This window comes from Ambystoma mexicanum, chromosome 8, assembly GCF_040938575.1.
Source record: "Ambystoma mexicanum isolate Mex_15411 chromosome 8, UKY_AmexF1_1, whole genome shotgun sequence".
NCBI classification, from domain to species: domain Eukaryota; kingdom Metazoa; phylum Chordata; class Amphibia; order Caudata; family Ambystomatidae; genus Ambystoma; species Ambystoma mexicanum.
Genome location: NC_090929.1, coordinates 305,560,465 through 305,581,793, shown reverse-complemented (window position 1 = coordinate 305,581,793; position 21,329 = coordinate 305,560,465). Strand labels below are relative to the sequence as shown.

Below are 21,329 nucleotides of genomic sequence, written 5' to 3'. Positions count from 1 at the left end.
ACAGGAAAAGGGGACAGGAAGGTTGTGGAGATGAGGCTGCGAAAGCAGAAATTCAGTGAGGGGGAACTGCTTGTGCTGACAGATGAGGTGGTCGCTCGTGCGGATGAGCAGTATGTCTCCAGACAACGGAGGGCCACTGGCCAAAGCAAGGCTGCCATCTTGGCCCGCATCCAGGACAACGTTATGGTAGTGGGCACAAGTGAACATAAAAGTGGACTTGGACATGCCATGCAGCATGCCCACAGTGTGCTGGAAGCTGCCACTGGCTAGAAATTGTAGCATCGACACAAGTTTCAGCAGTGGGAGTTGGCAGTCCTGATATTGATCCTGCTCTAGATGAGGGTGAGGGCCTGACCCAGGGAATGGCTGCTTGCTTTGCATGGCATCCCCACCTCTCCATCCTCTTCCCTGTGCTGCTGTTCCTGCCTCTGCAGATCACTGTGGAGCAGGAGCAGCTGCATGTCCCAGTTCACATCAGTCAGTGGCTGCATAGTGTTGGTAAGTGTGTTCGGGTCAGGTGTGAGCTTCGTGTACCCTTTCTGAGTGGATTGGGTTCACCTGTGGCTTTGGTTCCATCACCTGTATGCATTTACCTCCACCTGTAAACACATACACTGTTTCTGGTGAAATTACTGCCCAATTTTGGCAGTACTTCTGCAGTATTTCAACTGGAAATATGGCAGAAATGCGGTTTTGATTCTCAGAGGTAGTTCTGCTGGCGGAATTAACCCCAGTGCTGTTTCTGCCAGTAGTTGTCAGTAATTCCACCAGCGCTAACTCCACTGGTGTGTTAGTATGTTAGTATGTTAGGCCATAAAGACTGCATATGGAAACTAAGGCACAACAACCATATACTATATGGACACGTCAGACGCGAGGTTCGTTTTCCAAACAAGTCTGGGTTTATTCAGAATTTCTCAGTCGGCCGACTGGGTCTCAACGCCTCACGGCGTGTGTTCCCAGACCCTGTAAGATGCGAGAGAGCGAACAGCACTCAAGCAGCAGTATATATACATCATACATCATCATTTGTTAGAAGCTATTCGATCCGCCCTTATACATGTCATACAGGCTAGGATTCAGTGATTGACAATTATGAGACGTTATGACAAATCTTCATTCAGTCTAAACATTCGTTTTTCTAGCAAAGGCAGCAGAGACAGTTTTCTGTTATGGGGAACATGGAGCTCTGGCTCAGTAAGGATATCTATCTTGTTCTAAGCAGAGAAACATTCCATACTACGTTATCTGTTTGCTACGGCTCATGATCTAAGGGTCAGACAGTTCTAAAGCAGAAAATACCATCTGTCAAGGCGTCTTCAAACTTGCCCGGCGCAGAGGCAGCACGAACTCCTGCCTCCCCGTAGGGTCTTGGCACCTGGACCTGATAGGAAACTCAGGCTACTGCAACCCGCCGGGGAAAGAGGGTTAGGGTCCGCTGAATGGATGGGTAAGGGATTGTAGGTTCACCGGAAAAAGGTTTAGGAAGAGGTTCTGGATGGGAATGGGAATTACAGGGAAAAATGCTCCTCAGCTCCTGCCGCCCCATCCACTGGTCGTTCTCGTGGTGAGTTCTCCGCCCACTCATTCAATCCTCAGTCATACCATAACCAGTTATTAGGAGCCTTTGTAGTGGAGCTTGGAACCACTGCAGGAGCTTTTGCTTGGAGCTCTAACCACAACGGTTGCACCAAAACAGTGTTAGCATGAGCTTTATGTTCCCCACTGCCTTCTCTCTGCAGTTGCCAAAAGCCCGTGCTAATGTGCGCAATTGCACGATATCTCTTGTCATTTACAGAGTACCTGGCAGCTTAGATAATATATATATATATATACTTTAGTAAGGAACCAGAAATGTACTTAGCTGCGGGTCGTGAGCTTGTTCTCCTTGACGCGGCAAGGGAAGTCCCCGAAAGTTCGTAGCAAGCTCCGCTGGAAAATACCAAAAATACAATGAGCATGTGCAAGATCAGACTACACCTTCTAGCACTGACTTGTACTCCCAAAGCACTACGTGACCCGGTGGTGTGCTCGAATCGGGTTGTCTTCACCCGTGTTTCCGCACACGTGCCTCCTGCCCTGCCCCGTAGGAGACTCGAAACTGTACGTGTTGGGTTGCCTCACCCGGAACGTTACCCTCAGAGTGTGCTCGGATCGGGTTGTCTTCACCCGTGGTTCCGCACACGTGCCTCCTGCCCTGCTCCGTAGGAGACTTGAAACTGTACGAGTCGGGTTGCCTCACCCGAACGTTTCCCTTAGTCACCCCCACATAAGCACTCTGCATGCGGGTTATTGTTCAGCCATACGTTGCGGTCCAAACCGCCTGAATCCTAAGTCTGCATGCACCGCGACCTCAGCCGCTTCGTTAGTCTTTCTCCCTGCACGCGGATTTAATATCAAGAAGCACTTATCTCAAGTTGGCGCGGGGCCTGTGAGTTCAGGTGGGCGAAGTGCCCCGCGAAGGCTGGCCCTGAGCGGAGCGCTGGGAAACACGTCCGTCCTCCACTGAAGCCGGAATAGCAAGCGGGGAAGCGTGGGCGCGGTTCGCGCATGCGCTGTTCGTTGGGCGTTGCCCGCGTGCAGATATTTTCCTCCCAGCTGGCTTGTGAAGCACACGGCCTGCTGGGATTTGTAGTCTCTTGATGTTTCTTAGTCCCTGCATACTTTGCCTGCAATAGGGATGAAACATCCTCCTTATGTACAGCATATAAGGTTTACAGAAAGGGTTCACAAGGCTTTGGTGACTGTGGGATACTAGTTTCCTACATGATGTGCTGCCAATCTGCCCAGCCCTGACAGTACTCCCCCTCCCTCTCGCAGGCCCAGGTTTAGAAGGGTGCATATGATGAAACTGGCGGAGGAGCCGAGGAGCATGTAGATTAGAAGCTGGTTCCCAGGATTGTTCCTCCAGGCCATACCCTTTCCAGTCTACCAGGTACCAGAGTTCATTCTGTTTAACACGTGAGTCAAGAATAGCTTTAACCTCAAACTCGGGATTGCCGTCAACCATCAGAGGTGGGGTTTTTTTGGGTTTTAGGGACGAGGGTGCTGCCTTTAGAAGAGATACGTGAAAGACTGGATGTATGTGCATGTGTTTGGGTAGTGTCAAACGTACTGCCACGGGACTTATCACTCTTTCTATTGGGTATGGGCCAATGAATCTTGGTTGAAGTTTTCTTGGTCCTTGGAGGTGTAGATTTCGCGTAGACAGCCAGACGGTATCCCCAATATGGTAAAGTGGACTTGGTCTGCGTTTCTTGTCGGCGTGTTTCTTATAGCTTTGTTTTGCTGAGAACAGGTTGTTTTGCATGACCTGCCAAATGTCGATGAGTTGTTTCCTTCGTGCTTCCACGGCTGGTGCTATTGGAGCAAGGTCGGGTACTGGTTGAAATCTCGGATGAAATCCGTACGTGCCATAAAAAGGAGTCACCTTAGTGGATGCGTGAACTGCATTGTTATATGCAAACTCGGCCAGCCATATCACCTCGGCCCAAGATTTTCCTTGGCTGTGTATCATACATCGTAGGTACTGTTCTAAAGTTTGGTTTAGGCGCTCAGTTTGACCGTCCGTCTCGGGATGGTAACTTGTAAACAGACGCATTTCGATTCCAACTGCTTTACAAAAGGCATTCCAGAAGTGGGATGTGAACTGCGGACCTCTGTCCGAAATAATTCCTTGAGGGATACCATGGAATCTCACTATATTCCTCAAAAACAACTCGGTGAGTCCGCTGGCGGAGGGTGTTCCAATACACGGTATAAAGTGTCCCAATTTAGTTAAGTAGTCTATGACCACTAAAATTGACGTGAAACCTAAACTCTCAGGTAGTTCGACGATAAGATCTAATGAAACCGTATGCCAAGGTCTCGGTGGTGTTGGTAAGGGTTGAAGCAAGCCTGCAGGGCGTTGATGATCAGCCTTATTACGTAGACAGTTCTCACATTGATTCAAGTATGCTTGGACATCTCGGGTCATGTGAGGCCACCAGAAATGTCTATGCAATAGTTCAAGTGTTTTAGATACTCCAGGATGTCCCACGAACGGTGAGTCATGACACCACCGAAGGGCCTTTTTTCGTAGTGGAGCAGTGGGTAGATAAAGATAGTCTTTGTAGAATGGTAAACCCTCTTTCACAGTTTGGTTCACATTTTGTGCTTTCCATTGTGCTAGTTCTTGTGCAGTCATAGCTTCTCTGATGCCTTGGAACATATCATCCACAGTAATACTTCCAATTATTCGAGCTGGGTCAACTAAGGGTTTTGTTTCAATCGGACTTTCTGCCGAGGCCGATGAAGTCTCTGGATATCTAGACATGATGTCGGCTTTTCTATTTTCTGCGCCAGGCCGAAATGTGACTATGAAGTCGAACTCTGCAAAGTACATTGCCCATCTTAATTGTCGTGGGCTTAGCGCTCTAGCTGACCTTAGAAATTGCAAATTCCGGTGGTCTGTGTAAATGGTGATGGTATGCCTGGCTCCCATTAAATAGTGTCGCCATTCACTGAATGCGGTCTTGATTGCCAATAATTCCCGGTCAGTTATTATGTAATTTTGTTCAGCTGGTAGTAAAGTTCTTGAATAATAAGCTACAGGGTGTAGTTGCCCATGGTCGTCGCGCTGCGACAAAACAGCCCCAATAGCATAGCTTGATGCGTCCGTTTCAAAGATAAAGGGTTTGGCAGGATCCGGGTGTAGAAGTACTGGGGCTGTGGTGAAGGCCTTTTTAAGTGCTTGAAAACTTTCCTCGGCTGCTGAATCCCAACTGAAGACCACTCCTTTCTTGAGAAGACGAGTGATTGGAAGTACCTTTTGAGCAAAACCGTCAATAAACCGCCTATAAAAATTGGCGAATCCTAATATGGTTTGGACTTCCTTAACCGAGCTAGGGGATGGCCAATCTACTATGGCCTGTACCTTTCGCTTGTCCATGGTGACTCCCTGAGGTGATAGGACATATCCTAGGAATTCTATAGTTGACCGATGGAACTCACATTTCTCTAGCTTTGCATACAGTTGGTGTTTCCTTAACCTGTGCAAGACAGCTCGTACATGCTCTCGATGTTCTTCCATGCTTTGTGAATATATCAATATATCATCGATATATACAACTGCGAAGACATCTAGGTAACCTCGCAGGACTTCGTGCAAAAAATGTTGAAACGCTGCTGGGGCGTTGCAGAGTCCAAACGGCATCACTTGATATTCGTATAGACCAAATTTGGTCCGAAACGCGGTCTTCCATTCATCGCCTTGTTTTACGCGAACTAAATGGTACGCTCCCCGCAGGTCCAATTTCGTATACACTGTGGACCCCCTCACTTGATCTAGCAACACTGGTATCAGAGGTAACGGGTAATGATTTTTAATAGTTATCCGATTTATTGCTCTGTAGTCGATGCAAGTGTGTAAATCTGTCTTTTTAGGGACAAAGAATAATGGAGAAGAGACTGGTGAAGTCGAATGTCGGATAAATCCGTTTGCCAGGTTGGTGTCAATATAAGACTTGAGGTGTTCATTTTCTGCCTCCGTGAGGGCGTAAATTCTGCTACATGGCAGCACTGCTCCTGCTTCCAAATCAATGCGGCAGTCAAACAATCTATGTGGTGGTAGAGTCTCTGCCGCGGCCTTACTGAAGACATCCCTGAACTCGGTGTATTCGGCGGGTAACGCCATGTCCGTACTTCCAATAATCTGCGTGCTAAGTGGTTCCAAACAGTGTTTTTCACAAAAGTCTGATGAGAACTGGACTAAACCTAATGTCCAGTTTATCCTAGGATTATGTATGCGTAACCATGGTAAGCCTAAAATGAATCCGAAATGCGGAGCTGCTATGACGTCGAATCGTACCTGTTCACGATGGTAGTCTACGCATGTCAACTGTAGATCTTGTGTCTGATGCGTGATGAGTCCTGAAGATAAAGGTGACCCATCCACAGCCTTCACTTCTTCTTCCGGTCTTTTCTTGACTAGGGGAAGTCCTAGCTTCTGTGCCAACTGTGCATCAACGAAATTACCCGTAGCGCCTGAATCGACCATGAGAGTTACTGGGACCAGTTCACCCTGCCATCGCAACTCTCCTTTAAGCAATACATGAGCTCCCTGTTTCTGATAGGTGTTAGCTAAGCTCTTTGGGGTGTCTTCTACTGGGCTCGCCTGGACCACCCTCACTGGCGAGCGGTGGCGTTTCCTGATTGACTACCTTTTGGCTTTGTGGGACACTCTTTCACAAAATGCCCTGCCTTACCACAATATAAGCAGAGCTTGTCTCGTCTCCTCTTGTCCTTCTCCTCCTTGGACAATGGTCCCCGTATTGTCCCAATTTGCATAGGTTTTTCTGAGCCAGTACCTCTTTCGAAGGGTTTACTGGGTTTTTGCTGATCTAAACGGACCATAGGCTTGGCATCCCATTTCCTTCTTTCTTGTCGTCGATCAATTTGGCGTTGATCTAAGCGCAATGCTAGATCGATCATCCCTGAACAGTCACATGGCTGTGGGTCTACTTGCGCAATTAAATCCTTAAGGTCTTCTCGAAGGCCTTGATAAAAAAGCACCATTATTTTATCTTGGGGCCAGTCCGTTTCTACGGCTAATCTGTTGAATGCGGTGACATAAGTGACTAGCTCCTTACTTCCCTGTCGTAGAGTCAACAACTCCCGGTCTTTTTGCAGGGCGGCTGAACGCTGATTGAAAATCCGGCCAAATTCTTCAAGAAAATCTTCCCAGGAATATAAAAGGGCATCATCCTTACGAACCAATGGTGTAGCCCAAGAAGCTGCATCCCCACTTAAGTACGATATTACAAAGGCAGTGCGGGCCTGTTCTGTCCGGAACACCGTGGGTTTGGTTAAAAAATGTAATTGGCATTGCATGATGAATTGGTTATACTTCTGGGGGTCACCTTGGTACCGTTCTGGGGCTGCCAATGGTAGCGGAGGTTCGCTAGAGACATGCACTTGGACTGGTGTCGAGGGTTCGCGGGGTAATGGGGTTGCTTGGGCTTGACTTTGAACTGTTAGGGTATGGACCTGCCCTGCAAGAGTTAAATATTCCTGCCTAGTTGCTGCGAGCTCCTGTTTGAGCTCTTGTAATAAAACTACTACCTCAGCCATGGCTGGTCGTGCTGCCCGGGCGCCTGAATATACGTGGGCTTGCTATTCTGTCAAGGCGTCTTCAAACTTGCCCGGCGCAGAGGCAGCACGAACTCCTGCCTCCCCGTAGGGTCTTGGCACCTGGACCTGATAGGAAACTCAGGCTACCGCAACCTGCCGGGGAAAGAGGGTTAGGGTCCGCTGAATGGATGGGTAAGGGATTGTAGGTTCACCGGAAAAAGGTTTAGGAAGAGGTTCTGGATGGGAATGGGAATTACAGGCAAAAATGCTCCTCAGCTCCTGCCGCCCCATCCACTGGTCGTTCTCGTGGTGAGTTCTCTGCCCACTCATTCAATCCTCAGTCATACCGTAACCAGTTATTAGGAGCCTTTGTAGTGGAGCTTGGAACCACTGCAGGAGCTTTTGCTTGGAGCTCTAACCACAACGGTTGCACCAAAACAGTGTTAGCATGAGCTTTATGTTCCCCACTGCCTTCTCTCTGCAGTTGCCAAAAGCCCGTGCTAACGTGCGCAATTACACGATATCTCTTGTCATTTACAGGGTACCTGGCAGCTTAGACAATATATATATATATATACTTTAGTAAGGAACCAGAAATGTACTTAGCTGCGGGTCGTGAGCTTCTTCTCCTTGACACGGCATGGGAAGTCCCCGAAAGTTCGTAGCAAGCTCCGCTGGAAAATACCAAAAATACAATGAGCATGTGCAAGATCGGACTACACCTTCTAGCACTGACTTGTGCTCTCAAAGCACTACGTGACCCGGTGGTGTGCTCGAATCGGGTTGTCTTCACCCGTGTTTCCGCACACGTGCCTCCTGCCCTGCCCCGTAGGAGACTCGAAACTGTACGTGTCGGGTTGCCTCACCCGGAACGTTACCCTCAGAGTGTGCTCGGATCGGGTTGTCTTCACCCGTGGTTCCGCACACGTGCCTCCTGCCCTGCTCCGTAGGAGACTTGAAACTGTACGAGTCGGGTTGCCTCACCCGAACGTTTCCCTCAGTCACCCCACATAAGCACTCTGCATGCGGGTTATTGTTCAGCCATACGTTGCGGTCCAAACCGCCTGAATCCTAGGTCTGCATGCACCGGGACCTCAGCCGCTTCGTTAGTCTTTCTCCCTGCACGCGGATTTAATATCAAGAAGCACTTATCTCAAGTTGGCGCGGGGCCTGTGAGTTCAGGTGGGCGAAGTGCCCCGCGAAGGCTGGCCCTGAGCGGAGCGCTGGGAAACACGTCCGTCCTCCACTGAAGCCGGAATAGCAAGCGGGGAAGCGTGGGCGCGGTTCGCGCATGCGCTGTTCGTTGGGCGTTGCCCGCGTGCAGATATTTTCCTCCCAGCTGGCTTGTGAAGCACACGGCCTGCTGGGATTTGTAGTCTCTTGATGTTTCTTAGTCCCTGCATAATTTGCCTGCAATAGGAATGAAACATCCTCCTTATGTACAGCATATAAGGTTTACAGAAAGGGTTCACAAGGCTTTGGTGACTGTGGGATACTAGTTTCCTACATGACGTGCTGCCAATCTGCCCAGCCCTGACACCATCCTCCATGAAGGAGCACCGCTAGGAGCATATAATTCATGTTTAACTGCCTTTTACAACAGTGCTGGCAAGACAGACCGGCACCTAGACTACTGATTAGGTGTGGTTTCTGCTCGGCTTCAAGGATGTAGAGTAGGGAAAACAATGTATTTTTGTACAGTCCTGCATTCTTGTCTGCGTTAGCATTTCAGAGTTCAAGCCATGGCCTCACACTGTGTGCGGATCTAAAGCATAGAATACGTTTGAAAAGCGTTACACGAAAAGAAAATGGCCGGCGTTACACAAAATGGATCCCTTTGTCACATGATGCGATTCGCTTCTGGCCAACATATTATACGTATCATTCGGCTATGGGGTTATTTTTCAGTATAACAGAATTAACACTGACTCCTTATTTGTCAGTATGGTAAAAGTGGCGGTAATTCCTTTACCACCACTTTTACTGTATACCACCAGACTCATAGATGGAAATCACGTGGTCATAAACAGGAAGGTCCCTCTTAAAGTCCAGCAGGACTAGGAAAGTGGCAAGAACTTGTCATATTTTAGAGAGGGATATGCCATTACAGTTATTTGGCTGAGAGCAGTTTGACCTCAGTGTTCCACAGCAATGCAAAACTCTTACACTTCCCAGCATTGTGGCCCATGCCTGCTCAGGGGGACAATCAGGGAATACAATAACAATATTCATTCAATGCTGTCAGTGGTGGACTGGCCTACAGGGAACTCTGGGCACTTACCGGTAGGCCTCGGCATCATGGGCCTCTTGTGTGTGGTTACCCGCTCCTCTTACCCTCTCTCCCAGTCACCAAACTCCTATCCTTCCCCCTCTCCTCATCGCCCACATGCCTTTGAAGTAAAGAATTTGTTATAGAGTCTCACTCTCAACAAACGTTATGTCCGTTTTTTACTATGCTTAATTACCTTTTTATCCTTACAAAAGGAAGACGTGCCTTAAAATGCAGTATTTGAACCCATCTTCACCAAACGTTCTTGTGGAAAAAGCCAAGAAGCCTTACGTAGAAGCGGTTGCACTTGCTTGCACAGTCTAAGATGGGGCCACTTTAAAAAAACGTTTCCGTGGACACGTTTAATTCCCAGTCCACCCCTGGATGCTTTGGTGAACTGCTGAGACCTCTAACAAGACCTGCTATCCAGGGGTGTACTGAACATTATTTCCAGGGCCTCTTTTGGTCCCCAGTAATTATTTCCAGGGCCTCTTTTATTTCCCAGTCCACCCCTGCTGGTATCGAGAAATGGGAAGCACAGTACTGCCTGTGGCAAGTGCAAGGCTTGTCCCGTTTGATGTATTTTAGCTCCTGGTATTGTGAAAGTACAATCGTGCCAACTTTGAAACAGGACTTGGTTCTTTGGGCGAATTCTGGATTTTAGCTTTTTTCTGGTGTTTGGTTGTCAGCTGTATCTTTATCTTGATTGCCAAAGATAGAATTTAGAACATTTTCGAACAGTTACACATTCCCACTTGCAACAGCCCAAAACAATCTTCAATTTGTAATTTTGAGCGCAAAATCAATAGCTTCCACACTTATCAATAGTGGATTAGATGTGCTTTTATTTTCAATTTAAACAAGGTATGTGACCTCTCTATCTCTATGACATCTAAGCCACTGTTGATAAGTGTGGAAGCTATTGATTTGGCGCTCACCATTACAAAATGAAGATTGTTTTGGGCTGTCAAAAGTGGGAATGTATAACTGTTCAAAAATAGCTCCTGGTATTGGTCTGTAAAAATCACAGTAGGTATTCTGAAAAGTGCAAGTACCTCCCCATGAAAAGTATGTTACACTTTCTGGGAAATATTGATCAGTACTGTACCATTAAAAGTACACAGCAAAAACATTTCAGATATGACATATGATAAGTCATTTATAATGCGCCTGTATACAGGTGTTTCTAGACACGACAAGACAAGGGAGGGAAGACAGAGAGAGGACAAAACAAACGATCTAACGAGGCCTTGTGACATTCAGATTGTGCACGTGCAACAACGCAAAGTGCAGGGGGGAAGGAGAAGAGGGAAGTGCTACGAAGAGGGAAGGGGGAAGTGCAATCAGAGCGGCATTGCTCTGAGTACGTGCAGCCAGGGCAGAGCGGCTCTGGGTAAGTGCAAGGAGGCTGGGGACTGTAGGGTAACAGTTACAGCAATTAAGTGCACGGTAGGCCCGGAGGCAGTGCACTTAATTGCTGTAGCAGGGGAGACTGGTCATGGAGGAGCCTGGTACTCTATGTGTTATTAGTACCCAGCGAGAGACAATCTGAATGCAACAAGCATTCGGATTGGCTCTCGCCAGGTCCCTACCCGGCTGGGAATAGCACCGTCAGGATTCCACGGCCTTTGATGCTTTTTCGGGAGCGGACGCTCCTGATGGCTGCCATGGAAAGGGAAAATGGACTCCGTTTTCCCTTTCCATGTCGGCGGCCATTTTCTTGGTCGTTTTTTTTCTGTCCGAAATACCACAGCATTCGCTTTGGGCCTTACCTATGGGCCCCAGGGCATTACCTGAGTTGGTAATGCCCCCGCCGCTCGGATTCTATTGCTTAAGTAATGTGCCATTAACACAGTAGTAACTCTTCTTCGAATTATGGCCATTCTCCCATTCAAAGATGTCACTCTTGCTGGGAGATGCTGGCACTGTGCTATTAGAAGTATGGCAAATCTTTGAGGAGTGAGTGTCAAGGTGTATTAACATTTTTGCAGTTCTGCTCCAAGGTGATTGTCCAGTCTGTCCTTGGCTGCTAAGAGCATAAGTACAGTGACCATATTTCCTGACATACGCATGGAGATATCTTCATACTCAAAACTCTAAAGTTCATCACTTTAAAACAAAAACATAATGTTGGCTTTGTCAGCGATTGTTACATGTGTGTATATGTAGAAACCTTTGACCAAGTTGTTTCCTTTCACCTGCTCCTGGGTTTCAGCAGAGTGCCACTAGATTTAGGCGACAGACGCCACTCACTTGGCCGCCAGGAGCAAACGCAGCTCTGAAAGATAAGCAGGATGGCAGAAAGGTTACCATGTGCCATGCCTAATTATCCCTTAAACCTGACTTTCTGTCAACACTCTACCCATGTTTAGGACGAAGCCAATCCAGAGGCATCTTTTCACTGAGTCTGTGTCTCATTTATGTAGCCCTGCAGGCCTACACGTGGAAGCACAGGCCTGCATGCCCTGATGCGTGGGACCCTCGTGCCAGTACAGTGGCAGAGGTCCACAGGGTCAGGGGCGTGGCTCGCTCTGCCCACACTCCAGATGGTGCTGATGTCTGTAGTACCATGGGGCCTGCTGGATGTCCATAGCAGGCCCCCTGCAACATTGAGGTCGGACCACGAGGTCTGGGGCTGCTCACTGTCATCATCCCTGGTCCAGCATTAAGGCATTGTGGTAGCTTCCGATTGCTTCAGGTGGCACGATGTGAGTCGTGGTTAATAATATACGAGTAGGTGTTCTGTTTCCAAAGTGAAAAGCGAAGTGTGTTTGGACTAGTCATCATGGCCAGTTCTAAGGTGTGGGAATTATTGGATCAACGTCTGTCTGGGTCTGAGACTGACAGGAGGGCAAGGGCAGGTCCTGGATTGGCAGGCAGTGATGTAACCATGTCGTGGGATGCATGAATGCGGGTCAGTGACAGGTTGGCTCTACCGGAGCCCCCGTCAGACAAGATTGTGTTATTGCACAAAGCTGCCACCTTAACGGGCTGCTTGTAATGCTGTGTGCAATACAAGCCCATGGAATGCTAGCAGTAATGGAACCCCGAGTTCCCTCAGTGTTCCAGGGATGTCAGTGGACATGCGGCCATTGGAGGCCAGGACGCATATTGGATTCTGTGTGATCATCGCGTGTTGAGGAAAGGCCCATATTAGGTTATGATTGTGTGCTTGGCTGTGAGCACGTTCTACGTGCATCCCAGCAGAGAGGAAAGGGTCCGCACTGTGTGTGTTCTTCGTTTTGTATGGGTTTTTGAGTCGGATGTTGCTGACAGTGGGGCTAGGGTCATACGGATGCTTGAAACCACAAGGTGCTGTATCCCGTGAAATTCCACAGTGAAAAGAGCGAGAAATGCTTAGGGAGCTTCATGTTTTATATAGCCGGAGCAGCGCTGCGTTTAAATGTGCTCGCCTCGCATACTTGATTTTTGCAGTGTAGTTTCGCGGGCGTTTGTGTTGAAGGAGATGTTTAAAGGAAGAAAGAATGCCATTTCGGTTTGTTTTTCCGGATGGCACATTTTTGGGGGATTTTGTATTGCAGCCTGGCTGCTGGGACTTATATGGAGAGCTTCATTATATATATATATTGCTACATGCAATGTCTAGTTTAATGAGATATATTAAAAATACAAATACTTGGAGAAGGGACATTTTCAGGAAAATGTTAACTAAATGAGAAACAACAGGTGCTAATATTAGGGCAATCAGTTGAAATATCTAAAAAAAACCGTCCTGTTAAGGAGTTGTGCTGTGCTTGTGTGGGGCAGTGTTTTGTGATAATGCGATTTAAATAATTGAAAATCTGGAAATGTTATTTTCAAGCAATTCATGTCAGCCCGAATAACGTTTCATTTCTCTGTCAGCGGTGTCTGATCAACACTGCTGGCCGGCAACTCGGATTGCATTATTTTGCATATATTTGCAGCTGTTGAAATGTGCTGTGTCCCACCCCACATGTGCGATAATATATTTGCATAATGTGAATGTCCTCATTTATGTTCAGGTTGCTGGCTGCCATTTGTATGTGATGAATGAATGTGATGTGTCTATGTGCCTGTTATTATACTTCATAATTCGTGTTCTGCAGCTGTGTGCATACGTGAGCCATTCGTATCTTTGGAGTGTGTCATGGCGATTATTGGTCAGTGAGCCTTATAATGCATTCAAGCGCTCTTGGGCGGAATGTATGATTATATTAAAGCGCTAGAATTCTCTGCATGCCATAATTCCATATTTTCAACGCAGTTACACATGAGTAATTAACCTGTGCCTGTGCGTCTTTGATGGTGTTTTGTTTCGCTAGCAGCAACGTCTGTTTCTTTGTGCTGTGTTTGTGGCTTTCCTTTCTATTCCTTACTTTTATGTCCGTCTTTAGGGGAGGTGCGGTTCTATCATCTGTGGTGGTTGGCGTCAGGTGTTAAGGTGTTCCGTCATGGTGAAAGTCTTTTTTGGAGTTGGTGTTGCTTGGGGCCGGATCCTAGTCTGAGAGTGTGGTGGTGTGTGAGGTTCTGGCTTTATTGTAGATACGGATACAGATTCAGGTTAGTTATGGTTATTTTTAGATGGATGAGAACGCGCTTGGGCGTGCACGATACCCTGTGTGGCAGGCTGGGGTGAAAAGTGAGTACGCTGAGATGTTTGTGGATGTAGTGTTGAATGGTTTGTGCTCGAAGGCGGCAGCTTTGGGATTCAGGGGTGGCTGTCCCGGATATAGCGTGGTATGTTTCCTTGGTGGGTTATGGATGTTATACATGCAGTGTGTTGCATACGCTTTGGTGGTAGCCAAGGTGATAATGTGTATTAAGAGTTTAGTTGGGTGTTTTGTGTATGGGATCCTCTATGGTGTGTCTGAGTGTGTGTTTCCCCTTCCTGTAGCTTCATAAGGATGGGGGATGTGTAGTGTGCTGCTTGTATTGCTGTACGCAATGCAGACCCATGGAATGTTAGCAGTACTGGAACCCCGAGTTCCCTCAGTGTGCCAGGGATGCCAGTTGGGACATTCAGGATGGAGTCATAGCTTGGAGGATGCGTTTACCTGACCTCTCTCCCTCCATCATACTTTATACCCTGTAACCTAATAAGGCTTCATCTACTTTCATACGTACTGCCTCCGGCGTGCTAACCGCATCCTACCTGTGATACCTGTGAACCCAGACACTACAGTCGGCAACATGGAAGACGATGCGAACAGGGCAGAGAGATAAATAATATTACCGTGTAAATAACAGATTTTGTTATGCGATTTAACAACTGTGGACTGCTGAGAGTAAAAGCTGGGGCATGAACTCACTGTGCTATTTCTTTTTGAAAATGCTGACGATTATATTCCTTTAATGGACGTTTTGTTCAAACTCAAGTAATTATCACCCAAATAAAAAATACCTTCAGTCCTCTCACGTATTTTTCTGCTCGCATGTAATGCTTAGAAACACCAACCTCTGACAAACAGATCATCTCATTATTGTGTACATTTTTTTAACAGGAGTACCTGGTGAGGGTGCCATTCCAGGGACAGAAGGGGTTAAAGGATCCAAAGGTAAGAACCTCAAGATTGGTTCAGATCCCTATTTCTGTCTTGGAAAAGCACTGCATGAATCTAGTTATGATCCCAAGCAGAGCTGAGATCTCTCCAGGGTGCTGCTGGCTCCAGGTGCCCAAAGCCTGTGCTCAGGAGCCTAGAGGGTACCGAGCAGTGCTATGGAGTATGATTGGTTTATGGACTGTGCTGTTGATGTTTTTGATCAGAGAGAAAGATAAACATGGACTCCCTTTTGAGTCTGCAGAACTGACTTCAGGCAATTATTGATAAATGAAGAGCTTCGTTTTACTATTTTCTCCTGAGGAGGTTTTTCACTTTGAGTTTGTAGCCGCAGCTCTTGGTTAAAATGTAGCTTTTTTGTGATGTATCTCTTCTTACTCAAGTCAAATAAAACCAATGTTTAAAAAAACGAATAGCGCCCTGAAGAGAGCCCTGGGGTGCTGGTAGCTATAACCTCTGCTTGGGGGAGCTGCATTATCTTTATACAAAAGGACTCATTATTAGTTTGGAGGTAAATTGTTAGCAAAAAGCAGAAAAGCTAGTTTGTGGTTGCTAGCTATTAAGGGTCACAAAAAATACAATTAGATTTATTCAGACATACATATAGTGATGGTGAGTTCACAGCAAGAAAAAAACAACGAAATTGAAAGATCACATATAAGCCTTGTTTGGCTTGCAAAAAGAACAAAAAATTAATAGTAATAAATACAAAACTGTTATTACATCACAGTTTGGTAAGTGAGGGTTAGTAACATATATATAATGTGGATTTCAAATACTACAGTCAGACTGGTAGCATGTCATTGTGGTCGACACATTTTTATAGGTGTTTCTGGTTCGGGATGTATTCAGCCTTCACTGAGTGGAAATGTTCACAGATGAAGGGTCCGAACTGTCATCAGGACGTAGTTAGGGGTGGTGAACGCCTATTGGAGGGAGAGAGTGTGTCAGAGAAAGGATGTGACCACACAGAAAAACTTTCCTCTCCTCCTCTTTCTCTCTCTCCCTCCCTGCTGACCAACCTGGCCTACCTGTCTGCTGTACTGACTGGTTGCTTGGCTACCCTCAGAGTCTCGCTGAATCCAGGCTCTTTCTTGACCAGTCACCCTTGCACTGCCTCCGGGCCTACCATGCACTCATGGGCTGTAACTGTAACCCTACAGTCCCTTGTTCTCCTTGCATTACCCAGAGCCGCACTGCCCTGGCTGCACTTACTCAGAGCATTACTGCACTGTTTTCCCCTCCTCTCTTCCTTGCACTTCCCCCTCCCTTTCCCCTTGCATTTCTCTTTCTCGCACTTACACGACCTGAATGACACAAGACATAGAAAGATTGTTTGTCTTGTCCTCCCTCTATCCCCTCTCCCTTGTCTTGTCGCTCCTAGAAACACTTGTGTACAGGCATTTTATAAATGACTTATATCATATCATTTTATCACAGATGCCCAGAAAAATATACAATGCAGCAGTAAGAAATGGCTAGACTGGCAGCACCCAAATGCCAGTCTAGCCAGGTAATTACACTTAGCAGGACAGCTTTATCAGAAATGCACAGTTAAATAAAAGTCATACTAAACTGAGGAATGACTAGACTGGCTGAACCAAAATGCCTCTCTAGTCACTAATACCACATATCATGTCTGCTTAGCCTGGACATGGACAACCATTATGGTTTATTGCACAATGCCGCCACCCTCTCCCTCCTACCACCTAGCCCAAACGCCAAAATCAGCTCTTTGACCCAGAATTACCTTCACGTCCCTCTTCCTTGTCCCAGAGCTTACGTATGATATGATATGAAATTATAGGTTATTTATAACGTGCTTAATACCCAGAGGTTTCTAAGTGCGGACCCGGGGATCGAACCAGTGTTGCTCTGTGTCATCTTGCTTCCAAGGCAAGCACATTGCCCCTGTGCTATCCTCCTGAGACTCCTACATGGCTACATGACAAGAGGTAAGCAACCCCTTTGTTTACAGTACCTTTGGTTAGAAGAAAGTAGTTCCAGCTGGCTTCTGTTCCTGTGTAGGTCTGCAGATCGTGGTGTTCCTGGGCCTCAGTCATGGGGACAAGAGGGAGGACATTTGAGGGCTCCTGCACTACGAATGGAAGGTCAGCAGCAGCAATGGGCAAACTTCAGATTAGTGGCACTTCGCGGTTTCAGCTCCTCGCTTCTCTCGCAAATAGCACCACCGCAGTTCTCGGATACCACTCTGAACTTTCCTCGCATCTGGGGTCCAGCACTCAGTTGAGGTGGCTCAGGTTTGGTCAGTCCTGCTTCCTGGGAGTCCAGAGGATCTTCCTGGACCTCGGGCCCAATTTAAAAACACTCACTCGATTCCGGTATTCCTCTCTCTGGCACTTGGTTCCTGCAGCAGTAATAGAAGTTTAGCCAGCTCTGAGAGGATGTGCAGATGAGCCTGTCTTGGGTTGATTGGTCCCACCAAGCAAGAGAAGGAGTCGTACTTTGCAGGTCTTCTCTAGTCGAGGCACATTCGGAGCTTCAGCACAGAAGCAGGGCTTCACGGGGCAAACCAACGGTCCAGGAGGCTCCTTGCCTCATTGGTAAGTACTGGGATGATGAAGAGTAGGAGTAGGAGTAATGAAGATTACAGGTAGCTAAGTCGTACACAAGTACTGCCTCATACACAAGTACAGGGACGAAGAGGAATAGGGCTAGGAGTAATGACGATTACCATTAAGTAATCACGGCATTAAACACAAGTAGTGTCATAACACCATTGAGTTGACAGGGCTTCAGCACTCCCCGCAGACCCTCCTGAAATTTTGGGCTATGTTGTTTCAACCTGGCTGAACTTCAGAGCAGTTGCCGGACAGAACAGGACACAGATGTTAAACGTCACCTGGGTTTCTTTGTTAACAAGGGCCGAGCAATTACTAACTTAAAGCATTTCACTGTTAGTACCAGCATTCAAATGCCACATTTTTTAGGCAATTTAAATTGTGATGTGGGTTTAGTACTTGCATGCCAGGGGAGTGATTGGAAGGGTAGAGAAGGAACAGGAGACTGCTCATTCTCACAGCAGTCCATAAGCGGGTGCTTTTAGACTTAAAAGAAAGAGTTAACTGCATGTAACATTGAAGCTGCACTAGAATAGTCTCATTAAAATGCATAAAGAAGTTAGATACCCCCACACAAATCAGTTTGCCCCTCCCCCATCGCCCATGAAGTTAGCGCCTCTCCCTTCATTTGAAGGATTAGCCCCCGAAATGTAGGTTTTGTTGCGCCCCTGAACACAAGCACACACACCTTTCACCATATACACACATGCACACCCAGCCATCCATACATTTAAGTGGGTACTCTTTCACCATACAGGCACACCCATGCAGCCATCCATACATTTAGGTGTGCACCCTTTTACCATGCAGGCACTCCCAAGCAGCCGCCCGTACATTTAAGTGTGCACCCGTTCACCATAGAGGCACACACATCCAGACACCCACCCATACATTTAAGTGTGCACCCTTTCACTGTACACGCCAACACGCACAGCCAGCCAACCATACATTTGGGTGCACCCTTTAACCATACACTAAAAGAGGCAGCCACCTACACTTTTAAGTGTACACCCTTTCAAAATACACTCACAAATGCACACGTCATGAGATTGAGGGGAGCCCTATTACTTCAAAAAGAAATTGGGCTTCATTCCGAGTCCGGCGGTAACCCTGCCAGTGCTACCGGTGGATGGCCGTTGGTCTCGGAATGATTTACTGGCGCTTGACTTCCCTGTGCCCCGGCGGCCCAGAAAGTCAGGCACCGGTAAATAGTAGTTTTCCATTCCCATAGCTATTAGCACCATGGCTACCCCCTTACCGCATTCCGGGTCCGGGTTCCCGAAATAGGGACTTACCGGGTCATTCCAACCTTGGAAGACCCGGTAAGTCCCCATTCCTAGAACCATTCCCCAGTCACATTCGAGCCCCCATAGGGCTCAATGGGAATGGGGATGGAGCTAATAACGGTACCGCAATTTGCGGCACCATTATTGGCTCCGAAGTCCCTTAACGGGTCCCATTCTTAACACCTGGTCAGACCAGGCGTTAAGGAAGGGACCCGCTATGGGACCTCGGAATAGGGTGGTAAGGGATTACCGGCACCGGTGTCCTTACCGGTGCCAGTAATCCCTTACCACTTACCTCGTAATGAGGCCCAGTTTCTGTTTGAAAAGACTATCTTCATAAAGAAATTATTTCTGTTACAGAAATAATTTCGTTATGAGTGAATTCAAAAAGATTTTTTTTTAAATTTGAAAAAATATATATTTTTTTTAACAAAGTGGGGCCCCTCCAGAACATGTGCTGGCAGGAGCCCCTGCACCGCAGGGGTTGCGGTGTCCCCGTTACGCCAGTGACACCTACACACACACTCACAAACACACACACACTCACAAACACGCACATGGGTTTTTGTACTTATCTCCTCTGCCTCCACTATCAACAAACAGAGACTGGAGTGTCAGTTAGGGAGGGAAGCACTCTGAGCCGCAGACATGCCGCTGCACCTGCAGGCATGCCCCCCCATCCAGGAATCACTGTTTTCACTGATCAGCAAAGTGAAATAATATGGAGCATTGCTTTCTCTCCCATGTCTGCTTTTGGGCAGGATATAAACCATAATGCAAAATTAGATCTGGTGCACAGGCACCTCAAGACAGTAGCTCATAGATGCTTCTAATAGGAGAAGAGCACTTTGGAAACCCTAACCTCTCAGCATCTCTGGAGGCCTACGATCTACTAAAAGTAGAGGCATGTACAAACTTGAAATCCCCGTCAACATCAGACTCACAGCCTCAGTTCTACTGTTCAGGACGAAGCTCAAGACCTCCACTTCAAGGAATGACTCCTCCCTAACAACTAGGTCCACACACACCCTCCACTCCCCACAATACCCTACCTGAGACATGGCAATCAGATCCCCACGGTTTCCTCCCCTGTTATTAGCAATTGCTCCCTTTTTCTCTGCTTCCCTCACTATGTTGTTCCCCCTAGCTCCTTTGCTTCCCGAAGCTAGGTCCATACTCATTAAATAACATAGTAATAATAATAATAATAATGAGTTGGAGATGACTATTTCTGTCGAGAGGTGAGTAAGATGTGGATGATTCTTCCAAATGTTGAGGAGATTAAAACAAGCAACAGAGGCAGTGACGAAGCCTGCACAGTCAGAGGTCACTAACAAAGAGGGCGGCAAGGTTGTGAGATTGGGCAATGACGCAAGAAGGTCAGGAGATAGGAGAGAGCAGGGAATGGATGGTGTTTTAAGCCAGGAAAAGGCTGGCCTCCATTTTATTAATACTTCAGCATGAGGCAGCAGAGAGCCTATCCTGTGACATATTGTAGTGACACAGTAGTAATATGTTCCAAAATGGCTCTGGTGGAGGAAGGAAAGGATGATAAGATTTGAGTGTGGTCTGCAAAGACACTGTAGTGAAAGCCAAAGGAAGCAATACATCTACCTGGAGCAGATGTATAGAGAGTGAAGAGCACAGGACCAAGAATGGATGCTTAGTGACACTGACAGGGAAAGCGGTAGGGTCAGAAGTCAGGGGTTTGCGAGTTTCAGGGAGATTTTAAAGCAGAGACTTTCCAGGTAAGAGGCAATCTAGGCTACAGTAGACTTGCGAAACCATAGAGCCTGAGGAGGAGACAGGAGGGGTTTGACACTCTCAACAATGGCAGAGAGGGCCTAAAGGGTGAGTGTAGAATAGATTTTGCAGTGGGGAGCATTAGGGAGAAATTTGGAGACATGCATAACTGCAGTCTTGATGGAGTGCTTACTATGGTGACTAGATTGAAGTGGATCTCCAAAGCCATTATCATCAAGGTATTTGGTGATCTGGTTCAAGACCTATGGATAATGGGTTGAAGAGCAACCAGGCACTTGTTTGCTGGGATGTTTGGGTCGGCAGATGGTTCCTTCAATAGGAGCAAGAGGTTTGAAGGACAAAGGGCAGAGACCAATGCAGTGAGAGAGAGAGGTTAAGGAGCTCAACGACATGATGGCAGGTGATTGGGACTAAGTCTTTGTCCATTTGAAGAGCAAATGCACCGATCAGAGCCTAAGATGGATTGGCACTGAGACGTATGGGTGATCATTTGGCAGGAGAGAGGTAGGAGAAGTCTTTGAAAGTAGAAAAAATAGGGATGAGGTGGTGGACAAAAGGAGGATGCGCTGGAAGGGAGATGGAGGCTGTGAGAGTGTCATACATTTTAGAGATTTTAGAGGAAATGTATTGCAGAGAAGTGGGATGCAGTAGATATTGGCTTGGGAGACAACCGCAAAGCTTGGAGGGTAGAGGAATGTTTGCATGGGTGATTACTAAGGGAAGAGATTAGGTTTCAGAAGGAGGATTTCGCACAGTTCAGTGCAGAGGAGAGAATAGC

At 47.2% G+C, this 21,329-nt stretch overlaps 1 protein-coding gene across 1 annotated transcript in view; it reads left to right on the top strand.

The window, feature by feature from the left end:
- The window catches only part of LOC138471860 (ficolin-2-like), a 450,860-nt gene that overhangs the window by 137,894 nt on the left and 291,637 nt on the right, over positions 1–21,329 (top strand). The window contains exon 4 of the mRNA XM_069609719.1: positions 14,863–14,916. Coding sequence (XP_069465820.1) covers positions 14,863–14,916 — 54 coding nt within the window. The remainder of the gene's footprint in view (positions 1–14,862; positions 14,917–21,329) is intronic.